The following is a 12,180-nucleotide window of genomic DNA, read 5'->3' as shown; positions in this document are numbered from 1 at the left end:
AGCAGCTTTATTCATCATAGCCCAAACTCTGTATCAACAGAAGGGATAAACAAAGTGTGTTACTGCATATGCATACAATGGAATAGCACTCAGCAATACCATGCGAATTGACACATGGTAACACAGATGCATCTCACCGGCATGCTCTTCAAAAGAAGCCAGACACAAAAGGGCACAGGCTGCATGATTCCATTGACATGAAGTTCAAGAACAGGCAGAAGGCACCAATGGTGAGGGAGAGCAGAACACCGGTTACTTTGCAGGTGGAGGGGAGCACTGTTGACTTGGAGGGGCACGGCCGCCTCACTGGGGAAATGGATACTCCGCACTCTGATCCGAGTGGTGGTAGAGGGCCTGTGCGTGCAGGTGTAAGCCACTGAGCAGTGTGCTTGAGATGTGCGCATTTTACTCTGTGCAAATTATGCCTCAATTTTTTTAAAAGAAATATACAAGCACCTTAGAGTCACATTATATACACACTTGACTATCTCCACTTTGCGTAATAGGAGTCAGAGAGAGAATCACAATTTAAGTGAGGCAGGGGATATTGTCTTTTTTTTTTTTTTTTTTTGAGATGGAGTTTCACTCTTGTCGCCCAGGCTGAAGTGCAATGGCACGATCTTGGCTCACTGCAACCTCCACCTCCTGGGTTCAAGCAATTCTCCTGCCTCAGCCTCCCGAGTAGCAGGGATTACAGGCATGTGCCACCACGCCTGGCTAATTTTATACTTTTAGTAGAGACAGAGTTTATCCATGTTTGTCAGGCTGGTCTCGAACTCCCGGCCTCAGTTGATCCACCCTCCTTGACCTCCCAAAGTGCTGGGATTACAGGCGTGAGCCACTGCTCCCAGCCAGAGGATATTGTCTTCTAAGAGCCTATTTCTGAAGGAACCATGGCTGGGAGAGGTCTGCTGTCCCCAAGTCTGCCTCAGCTCCTGTGAACCTCTCATGATCTAAACACCTCACCTCCAAGGGTGGCTCCAGTCTCCAAAGATTCAATTCCTTTGTGTGTGAGTGGTGGGGGAATTGGTTAACCTTAACCAACTGGTACTCAACTGAAGAATAAGAAGTCTGTTCTACTATTGGAGCCAAAACTGACAGCAAAAGACTATTGTGAAACAGTAATACAGTCTTTCACGTGGCGCTGTTCGAATATTTCTTCCACCATTTACAATGGTAATACTCACCATTTACAATGTTTGCCTCTTATGCCGATTTTGCAACCCAACCCTTGAATGGGATGTGACTCTGCCATAAAGAATTCGAGTCATTTAAAAATTATTTTTTGGTTATTTATTTGACCCTTGATCCCACTCTGAGACTGAACCTCATGGATCATAACTGTGCAAGCATGGCTAGGAATTTCCTGTCTTCCCCACATCTCCTGCCTCCCGTCTAGGAGTCTGGGCTCTGGAGAAATGGAAAAATATGCCCTTCCTCTCTGCCTGAAGATGTCCCTGTTGTGACATCCACAGGGCCACTGCTGACCCTTTTATTTCTCACACTAATGATATGTGCATTAGTATCGATGTCTTTTATTTCTTGGGAAGTGTTTATACTCTTGCAACAGCCTGATAAGTAAAATCATCCAACACTTGGAAATAAGGCAAATAGATAACCGGTGTCCTTTCAAAGTCAAATGAGAGCTGTATCTAACAAGCCCTCCTAAGGGTCATCTGGCACTCTAGGGGAATGTCACTTGGCTTGACTTATTATTTACTATTGATTAGAGCCCAGATTCGGCAAAGATAGCTGTTAACTGGTAGAAAACTGATAAGTTGTAAATTATTTTTGTCTAGTAGAGATGCAAATGATTTCTTTTCAATAGAGAAGATAGCCCCAACTTGATGATTTTATTGCCCTATAGAACATTAACAAGTTTTGTATCTAATTTATCAATCTTATGAATATTCCAGAATTCTTATTGTTTTAACTGACTCTCTCTCTCTCTCCATATATAGGTATACGTATATTTTTTTTCCATATCCATTGAACTAGCTTTGTCACCCAGCTGGTTCCTCCATTAACAACCTACAAGAAGACACTGACACATTCCCACACTGTATTTCTATAGGAACTGGGTGTTCAATATTTTGAAAACTAGACTTTGAGAAGCTTTTCACAGTATCTGATTTTTCCTCTTGTCAACTCTTGCCCCTGTCTGTGTGACCCTGGGCAAGTCTTTTTTTGTCTCTGGTCCTTTGTGTCTTCAGAATAAAATAGGGCACGCGGGGCTGGCGTTTCTGGCTCGGGCATGTCATGTTTCTGACTCCTCTGGCAGGCAAGCAGGGCTGACACGATGCAGTCAAAGATGATGGATACTGGGCCGGGCGCGGTGGCTCACACCTGTAATCCTAGCACTTTGGGAGGCCGAGATGGGCAGATCACCTGAGGTCAGGAGTTTGAGACCAGCCTGGGCAACATGGCAAAACCCCGTCTCTACTAAAAATACAAAAATTAGCCGGGCGTGGTGGTGCACACACGCCTGTAATCCCAGCTACTTGGAAGGCTGAGGCAGGAGAATCTCTTGAACCCAAGAGACAGAGGTTGCAGTGAGCCGAGATCGAGCCACTGCACTCCAGCCTGGGCAACAAAGTGAGACTTTGTCTCAAAAAAAAGAAGAAAAAGAAGGAAGAAGGAAGAAGGAAGAAGGATGAAGAAGAAGAAGAAGAAGAAGAAGAGGAGGAGGAGGAGGAGGAGGAGGAGGGGGAGGAGAAGAAGAGGAAGAAAGAAGAAGAAGAGGAAGAAAGAAGAAGAGGAAGAAAGAAGAAGAAGAGGAAGAAAGAAGAAGAGGAAGAAGAAGAAGAAGAAGGAGAAGGAGAAGGAGAAGGAGAAGGAGAAGGAGAAAGAAGGAGAAGGAGAAGGAGAAGGAGAAGGAGAAGGAGAAGAAGATGACGACAGATACTGGGCCAGGCGTGGTGGCTCACACCTGTCATCCCAGCACTTTGAGAGGCCGAGATGGGCAGATCACCTGAGGTCAGGAGTTCGAGACCAGCCTGGGCAACATGATAAAACCCCGTCTCTACTAAAAATACAAAAATTAGCCAGGTGTGGTGGTGCATGCATGCCTGTAATCCCAGCTACTCGGAAGGCTGAGGCAGGAGAATCTGTTGAACCCGGGAGGCAGAGGTTGCAGTGAGCCGAGATCGAGCCACTACACTCCAGCCTGGGCAACAAAGTGAGACTCTGTCTCAAAAAAAGAAGAAGGAGGAGGAGGAGGAGGAGACTAGAAGGGATGTTAGAGACCATTTGGGGCAGCCTTCCCACCTCCCACCCATTCCCTCATCTTGGTAGATGGAGAAAGTGGGGTTCAGAAAGATGAGATAACTTGCCCAGGGTCACACTGTGAGTTAGGTGTGGGCCGAGCAGGTGAGATTCCAGCTCTATGAACTTTCTGAATCCAGGCAGGATGGGAGGGGCTGTCAGGGGGAGCTCTGGGCCCCCACCCTTCAAACCAGTATCCCCATTTTTATCTGTTTGACATACATCAGATGCCACACAAGATTGCATATGAAAAAGAAGTCCCCAAAGCTCAAAAACCCTGGCTCTAGACCATCCTTCATCTGCCCACTTCAACAGCCTTCCCTTATCTCCTCCCTCCTCCTCCTCTTTTCCTCCTCCTGCCTCTGGCAAAATTTTCAGAAAACAAACAAACAAACAAACAAAAACACGCTCATGAGAAGAAGCAGACAGATGTGGTCAGCCCAGGCCTGAACACATTGGTCTCCAGTCTGGGAGAGACAGAGCCTCTCTATCTAAAGAAAAGCATTCTCAGGGTCCAAGCTGACAATGATGCAATGTGCCGTGCTGACAGGTAATAAGCACCCCATCAGTTAAGGTGAGTAAGGCTAGATGAGCCATTCAAACACTAGCAGCAATTGTCTCTAGATGGTAGAATTCACAGGCTTTTGTTGCTGGGTTTTGTTTTTTGTTTTTGTTTTTTTGAGATGGTGTTACGGGATCTTTGGGGTGTCATTTTCTGGCCGGAAACCTCTGTGGCTGGTGGCACCTTTGCCCAAGTTTTGCTCGGGCCCACTGGGCTCGTTTCACTCACTCCACCTGGCAGGCTGCACTCAGCTCACATTACTAGCCTGGGTTCCACATCTGCCCAGGACAAGTCAGGCATGGAACCGTGAGGGGTGTGTGAGTGAACGTGGGGTCCGGCCACTGCGCACAGTCAGACATGCCGGCTGCTGCAGCGGGGTGAGCAGCTCCAGGTGCCAGCATGGACGCCAGCTCTCTGAGAGGCTGCAGCTAGACCAGGTATACCACAAGCAGCTTCCACAGCTGGCACCAGGGAACACGGTGGCACCCAGAAGCTTCGAGATGCCAGGAACCACAGGGACCCAAAAAGGGAGTCACAGCCCCGGCTTGGGGAGCTCCCAGGTCTGGGTTCCCCGGAGGGCCGCAGCTCTTCTCTCTTTCTCTTCACCTGCACCGTGGCAAGCAAGCAGCATGTTTCAGCCTTGTTTGTGTTACAGCTCTTTCAGCCCCACCATTTGATGGGTCCCAAGTTCTTATCCTGCAACCAGGAAGAATGAGGTATGCAGACAAGTGGAGAGTGAGCAAGATGAAGAGGAGATTTATTGAGTGATAGAACAGCTCAGCCTCCTGCACAGTCTCCCTCGGGGCAGCTCCTTTCCACAGCCAGGTGTCCTGATGAGTGTTCAGCTCCTGGCAGAGAGGAGACCCTGGAATGGGAAGCTCCTCTCTGCAGGCAGGTCATCCTGTCGACTTCCCAGCTCTCAGAAGAGGGAAGACCCTGGACTGGGAAGCTCCTTTCTGCAGGTGGGTTGTTCTGCCACCTCTGCAGCTCTCAGCAGAGAGGAGGCCCTGGAGCAGGTAGCTCCTCTCGGCAGCTGGTCATCCCAACGTCTGCCCAGCTCTGGCTGAGCCTGAAGCTTTCATGGGCCTCAGAGGGGAGGAAGTGCATACTGATTGGTCCACGGGTGGCCATAGGCAAGCCCAGAAAATATACGATAGGTTCCCACTCTGGACTGTGGGACTGGCAGCCTGGCCCCCAGCCTTCAGGCCCTCCCTGGCTTGAAGGTAGGGCCTCACCAGGGACCCATCCCCTTCCACCCAGGAACCTGTCTGTCTCCTGCTGCTGTTCATGGTGCCCAGGTTGTTCATGCCAAGTGGCGTCTGCAGGCCAGCACCGAGCTGCCCTCAGTTTCCCCTTGGCTTTCCTTCCATGCTAGTCAGTGCCTAAAGACCGGAGGGTGCCAAGGCAGCAGGGGGCTAGCGTGTCAGCACTGCCCCGAGCATGCACACACCCAGCCAGGCTGCGACAGCACCCAGGCTCAGCACCAACTTTGCTCTAAGATCAGAGTGGGTGCCAAGAGCAGGGAGAAGCCAGGCAGTGGGAGCAGACACTTCTGAGCCTGCAAGGGTGGGGCGAGGGGGCCTTCCCGGGCCCCCAAGAGTGCAGGGATGCCTGGGTCCACAGCTACAGTTTAGGCGGCTGCAGCTGCATGGAGGATGGCGGGGGCCCCCGCCTGCTCCATGGAGCAGGAGGCCTGGGTCTTCAGCTGTGGTTTGGCAGCTGTAGTGGTGCCCAGGAGGGCGGGGTTCCCACTGTCCCCAGCTCCCACTGGCTACATGGAGCATGCAGCCCTGGCCGTGCCTCCCTGCTGCAGCTGGTGTGATGACAGCAGCCATTCCAGATGGCCCGCCATTGCCATTTCTTTTCTTTTCTTTTTTTTTTTTTTGAGATGGGTTCTTGCTCTGTCTCCCAGGCAGGAGTGCAGTGGTAAGATCAAAGCTCATTGCAGCCTCAACCTCCTGGGCTCAAGCAATCCTCCCAGCTCAGCCTCCCAAATAGCTGCGACTACACAGGTGCATGCTACCACACCTGTATTTTTTAAATTTTTAGTAGAGATGGAGTTTCACCATGTTGGCCAGTCTGGTCTCGAACTCCTGACCTCAAGGGATCCACCTGCCTTGACCTCCCAAAATGCTGGGATTACAGGCGTGAGCCAAGGCACCTAGACTTGCTGTTTTTTTAAATGTTGGCAAAAGCTAGTGACTAAGTGTTCATCATGTGCCAAGTGTTTTGTATGTGTAGGTCATTAAAATGTTATAATAATCAGATGATATAGAACCCCATTCCCAATGTACAGATAAAACTGAGGGCCCAGGAGGTCAAGTAATTTCCCAAAGACATGCAACTAGGAAGCAGCAAGTCTAGAAACGGATTGCTGTGCTTCCTTCTCACCAATGCACTGTTCTTTCTTCTTTGTATTTTCCAAGCTTTTGGCAATGAATTGCATGTCACTTTCATAATCATGAAAAGTCCTACAAGGGACAGATTTTTTTAAAGATTCCTTCCGCTCTGGTGTTCTGTGCTTCTCTGGTTCTCAGAACCTCACCCTGCACGGCCTCCACCCCACATCCTCACAGGCACTGGCCTCACTGCCCCCATCCCCACACCAGCTGTTGCTGGGGCAGGACGCCCAATGTCCCAGTCTTGCTGAAGTCTGCTCGAAATGTCCCTGGTGAGCTTCTGGCCCCTGGGGAAGTTCAAGGGGCAGGTCTGGAGAAGGGGAAGTAGGAAGGGATGTGAAACTTGGCCACAGCCTGGCGCCACTCCTGCTGGGCAGCCCACAGGGTCCCTGGGCGGAGGGCAGGAGCATCCAGTTGGAGTCAACAACGGGAGGCAGGTGAGGCCAGAGTCCCAGAGGGAGGGAGCTGCGGAGTTCTGGGACCCAGGGGAGCTGGTCCAGGAGGCTGGGCAGCTAAGGCAGGGAGGGAGGGAAATAACTGTGGCTGATTCTAGGACAGGGATGGGGGTGCAGCACTGATCCGGGACCCAGAATGGGTGAGTGGAGGGACCTTAACTCCTTGAGCCAGGGCTTGGGGGAGGGTGAGAGGCGATGAGTTAGACCCAACAACTGAAGGGTAAGACCAGGGTTCCTGGGTCCTGGCCCCATAACACATAAGAAACCAGGAAAAGCCTGGGGTACTAGAGCTGGCAGTAGGACCCAGCAGAGGGGACTGTGGGGGCAGCCAGCCACCCATGCTCAGGTGGATGCTGAAAGGCGCTGAGCATGCAGAAGAGTGAGCAGGTGTCCCTTTGGGCGTTTGTGAATTCCTGTGTGTATGCAGAGCTCCACCATCTGGGTGAGCCAGTGTTAATTAAATAAGGAGCAGGCGCTCAATACATATTTGTTCAATGAAATTTATTACCTGTGGGAGTGTATGAATGTGTGTGTCCGTGCAAGTGAGGGACAGAGTCTATTTGGGTATCAGTTGTGTGTCTAGGGGGGGTATAGTGGATTTCTGAGTTTGCCTACTGTGTTTTGTAGGTGCGTGGATGAGAGGCTGTGTTTGTGTGAGTGTGTGATGATGTGGGTGTGCTCGGTTGCATGTGTGGATGTGAGTTTGTGGTTCTGTGTATATGTGTAGGGTCCCTGGGGCTGGATTGAGAGTGGACATTGAGAGCCCCGGAGGGTGCATGTGCACTGGGGGAGGACTGTGCATATATCATTGTGTGCATGGGACTCAAGGGTGTGAGCTGGGTGTGAGTGTGATGTCCAACCTGCCCAGGCCCTCCCGTGTCTCCACAGACGCATCATGGAGGGCCCCCGGGGATGGCTGGTGGTCTGTGTGCTGGCCATATCGCTGGCCTCTATGGTGACCGAGGACTTGTGCCGAGCACCAGACGGGAAGAAAGGGGAGGCAGGAAGACCCGGCAGACCGGGGCGGCCAGGCCTCAAGGGGGAGCAAGGGGAGCCAGGTAAGCACCCTCCCTCGGGACCCAGCCCCTCGGACCTTGGCCTGGCTTGGCCTCCAGGGCAAAGGCTTGGGGTGGCACTGAGAATCAGGAGTCCGTCTGCCCCCAATGCCCCATGAATCCTCTCCAGTTTGTACTTGGCCCCAGGGGCTAAGGGGGGCCTAGCCTTCTCCCCGGGCCATGTCCTCAGGCCTCTCCACTCCCCGTTTACTGCCTGGGCCCTCTTTCTTCGGCTTCACCTTCCCCCTCTGGAGAATGACTTGCTTTGAGCAGTGAAAGTGAAAGTTCTGGCAGCAATGCTGAGTCCTTGTTCATGGTTCTCTTGCCAGAAAAAAGAGGACTCAGAGTTCAGACTCAGGAGCCACTGCCTTGCTATGTGACCTCAAGCAAGTTATTAGCCCTCTCTGAGCCTAAGTGGGCTCATCTGTAAAATGGAAAAATAACACTGCCTGGCACATAGAGAGGGATCAAATAACTGCATCTGTCCCTTCACTTCCTTCCAGCATCCCCAACACTGTCCCTGCTTCCCCCTCCCCAGCACCTTTAGGCTTCAGAGACTCACATTCTAGAAGAAAGGCCAAGGGTGATGGAAAAGGGGGGAGGTCTTGACCAAAGTGGAAAGGGAGTCTCATGGAATCACCCTGGGCCTCCTAGTCCAAAGCAGACCAGAAAGATCACATAGACATTTGCAATAATTTGCATCCGGGCATCCTACATGGGGTCCCTGAACCTGAAGCCAAGTCAAGGTCAGTGCCCCAGAGGGGTATGGAGTCCTCAGCCTTGGACAGGAGCACAGCACAGCAGCCAGAGTTCCATGCATTTCCCAGAACCTGACACTTTCCCAAGTGCCTGTTCACACTTTACAGATGAAGTGGAGGCTCAGAGAGGTTGAGACACTTGCCCAAAGTCACACAGCCAGTCAGAATCGATGTCCTGAAGGCCCAAGTGCTTCATTGCCCTTTATCCCATAGACTCAGGGGGTCCAGTTGTCTCCCTGAGGACCAGTAGGCATTGGACTCTCACTCCCAATCTGGCATTTCTCCCCACAGGGGCCCCTGGCATCCGGACAGGCATCCAAGGCCTTAAAGGAGACCAGGGGGAACCCGGGCTCTCTGGAAACCCCGGCAAGGTGGGCTACCCAGGGCCCAGCGGCCCCCTCGGGACCCGTGGCATCCCGGGAATTAAAGGCACCAAGGGCAACCCAGGAAACATCAAGGACCAGCCGCGACCAGCCTTCTCGGCCATTCGGCGGAACCCCCCAATGGGGGGAAACGTGGTCATCTTCGACACTGTCATCACCAACCAGGAAGCACCGTACCAGAACCACTCGGGCCGGTTCGTCTGTACTGTACCCGGCTACTACTACTTCACCTTCCAGGTGGTGTCCCAGTGGGAAACCTGCCTGTCCATCGTCTCCTCCTCAAGGGGCCAGGTCCGACGCTCCCTGGGCTTCTGTGACACCACCAACAAGGGGCTCTTCCAGGTGGTGTCAGGGGGCATGGTGCTTCAGCTGCAGCAGGGTGACCAGGTCTGGGTCGAAAAAGACCCCAAAAAGGGTCACATTTACCAGGGCTCTGAGGCCGACAGCGTCTTCAGCGGCTTCCTCATCTTCCCGTCTGCCTGAGCCATGGAAGGACCCCCTCCCCTACCCACCTCTCTGGCTTCCATGCTCCGCTCTGTAAAACGGGGGCACTATTGCTTCAGCTGCTGAAGGGAGGGGGCTGGCTCCGAGAGCCCCAGGACTGGCTGCCCCATGACACATGCTCTAAGAAGCTCGTTTCTTAGACCTCTTCCTGGAATAAACACCTGTGTCTGTGTCTGCTGAACATAAGCTTCAGTTGCTACTCGGGGCACTGAGAGGGAGGCCTAAGAATAATAACAATCCAGTGCTTAAGAGTCAGGCCCGCCCTTAGTATTTTTTTTTTTTTTTTAAGATGGAGTTTTGCTCTTGTCACCCAGGCTGGAATGCAATGGAGTGATCTTCGGTCACTGCAACCTCCGCCTCCCGGGTTCAAGCAACTCTCCTGCCTCAGTCTCCCAAGTAGCTGGGATTACAGGCACCTGCCACCATGCCCCGTGAATTTTTTCTATTTTTAGTAGAGAAGGGGTTTCACCATGTTGGCCAGGCTGGTCTTGAACTCCTGACCTCAAGTGATCCGCCAGCCTTGGCCTCCCAAAGTGCTGGGATTAGAGGCGTGTGCCACCACGCCCGGCCCATTCTTAGTATTTCACATGATATGTTTAGCAGGTCCTAGCAGCCTCATCTACCCAGGTTTGAATCCTGATGCCACCACTTATTAGCTGTCTAATCATGTGCATGTTAACCGAGCTGTGAGATCTGTTTCCTTATCTGTAAAGTGGGACTGATGATCCCAAAGGGTCATTGGGAGGACTAAATGACTTAATATATGAAAACTGTAGAGCAGTGCTCAGTTTATAACAAGGGCTATGGAAGTTTTTGCTATTATTATATTTTATTTAATCTTTATGATCAAGCTCTGGGTATGGTATGATGGCCCTACATTACAGATGATGAAACTAAGGCTGTGAGGAGTAGGCATCAATCAGCAAATCAGCATCTAAGGGGAGGATCTGGGGGCCAGTCACAGTGGCTCACGCCTGTAATCCCAACACTTTGGGAGGTCAAGGCGGGCAGATCACTTGAGGTCAGGAGTTTGAGACAAGCCTGGCCAACATATAGTTAAACCCAGTCTCTACTAAAAATACAAAAATTAGCTAGGCGTGGTGGCGCACACCTGTAGTCCCAGCTACTTGGGAAGCTGAGGCAGGAGAATCGCTTGAATCAGGGAGGCAGAGGTTACAGTGAGCTGAGATCGCGCCGCTGCACTCCAGCCTGGGTGATAGATCGAGACTCCATCTCTAAAAAAAAAAAAAAAAAAAAAAATTGGGGGGTGGGGAGGCGGGAAGGAGCTGAGATTTGAACCCAAGTCTTACTGATGCCCAAGCCTGTGTTTAACCACTACCCTCACCAGCCTCCCGGCTTCTATGAAGCACATGACGCATCACACAGGTGCTTTTCCAACCCTGTATTGGGAAGGCAGGGGAAGGAATCAGGGAGGGGAAGCAATTGGCCCAAGGGCACTCTGTAGTCCTTCCTGAAGCTAGGTTTCCTGAGTCCAGCCCTGGGCTTCCACCTAGCAGGTGTGGAGACCGGGGCTGCTGCCTCTGCTGCCTGCTGGACATTCCGCCTGGGCTGGGGGCTGGGAGAGTCTTGAATGCTCACAGTGCATTCCAGGGCCCTACTTGTCTGTCTGGAGGCTACTACGAAGCAGCAAACCCCACCCTGTCCCTCGAATGCGGGAGAAATAAGGAGGCCAGGAGTTCAGATCTGAAAATGTCCAATGCCCCATGCAGTTTCTCAAAGGAAGCTGGGTTTAGCTTTGTGCTGCACACGCACACACACACACCGGTTATGTCTTCACACCCACAGACACACTCAGGGAGACAGGAGCCATCATACCACACAGCCCCTGCCTCAGACATACAAGTAACATCCATGAACCATCGCATGCTCTCTCTCTCTTACGCATGTGTCCCAGACACTCTCCTTTCACCCAGGGACACACATCCTCCTCACTCCAGCATGCACGAGCCTCAGAATGCCTGTGTTCTCTCCCACACGGACTCCCCCCACACACATACACTCAAACTCCCACAGGGCCATCCTCAGAAACACGGGCTGTCCCTCCCATCCACCGCCTGATGCACAAATGGCCTCATGGTCCTCGAGTGCACAACCTGAATACCCACCTCTAAAATACAAGACCCTCTCCAGGGACTGCCCCTGCCCTGCCAAGAGCCTTTGGGGGTCAGGAAGAAGTGAGGTGGGCCCAGGGAGAGGACGAACCCTCCACAGCCTCAGGGTAGCTCTCAGCTCCCTTCCAGAGTCAGATCGGCCCTGCTCTCCCCCCACCTCACCCACCCAGAACACACACTGTTTAACAGGCGCCGGGAAAAGAGACAGGTCTTCGGGCACCTACGTGCTGGGCATTCCATGGCCATTGATGTATTTAATCCCAGCAAAATCGATGTGGACACTGAGGCTCAGAGAAAGCGGACATCCACCCAAGGTCACACAGCCAGAAAGGGGAAGGGCCCTGGGGCTGAACCAGGGGTGCCTGACCCCACAGGGTTAGGGCATGCAAAGAAAATGCCAGGGGTGGAGGCCTCATCAGCGGCAGCAGAGGCCAAGCTAGAGAAATGGGGTGTGCACGGAGTGCCCGGCCACCCCCTTACCGTAAATCCTACCCATACCCCACCATCCACCCACTACCCCAATGCAAAATTTCTGGACCCTCCGGGAGGGGAATGAACTGGAGCTGCCCAGAAAGGGGCCAAGTGGGCGGGGCACAGGAGAGCTGAGCGTGGGCTGAGGCTGCCACCTGCTGGACAAGCCAAACCCAGGCACAGAGGAAGTGAAGAGG

At 52.4% G+C, this 12,180-nt stretch overlaps 1 protein-coding gene across 2 annotated transcripts; it reads left to right on the top strand.

Annotated features, from left to right (window-relative positions):
- Window positions 1–6,425: 6,425 nt before the first annotated feature.
- C1QA (complement C1q A chain) lies at window positions 6,426–10,125 on the top strand. Of its 2 annotated transcripts, none has more exons than XM_024231420.3 (3): window positions 6,426–6,820; window positions 7,569–7,738; window positions 8,785–10,125. In XM_024231420.3, the coding sequence occupies exons 2-3, from the start codon at window positions 7,576–7,578 to the stop codon at window positions 9,357–9,359; spliced, it is 738 nt and encodes a 245-aa protein (XP_024087188.1). In that variant the 5' UTR covers window positions 6,426–6,820; window positions 7,569–7,575; the 3' UTR covers window positions 9,360–10,125. The 2 variants fall into 2 exon arrangements, with proteins under 2 accessions (XP_024087188.1, XP_003775824.2); XM_003775776.5 differs by having other exon boundaries at window positions 6,551–6,662.
- The last annotated feature ends 2,055 nt before the right edge of the window (window positions 10,126–12,180 follow it).

This window comes from Pongo abelii, chromosome 1 (assembly GCF_028885655.2).
Source record: "Pongo abelii isolate AG06213 chromosome 1, NHGRI_mPonAbe1-v2.0_pri, whole genome shotgun sequence".
NCBI classification, from domain to species: domain Eukaryota; kingdom Metazoa; phylum Chordata; class Mammalia; order Primates; family Hominidae; genus Pongo; species Pongo abelii.
Note: the sequence above shows the minus strand (reverse complement) of the source record. Positions and strands in the feature narration are given on the sequence as shown.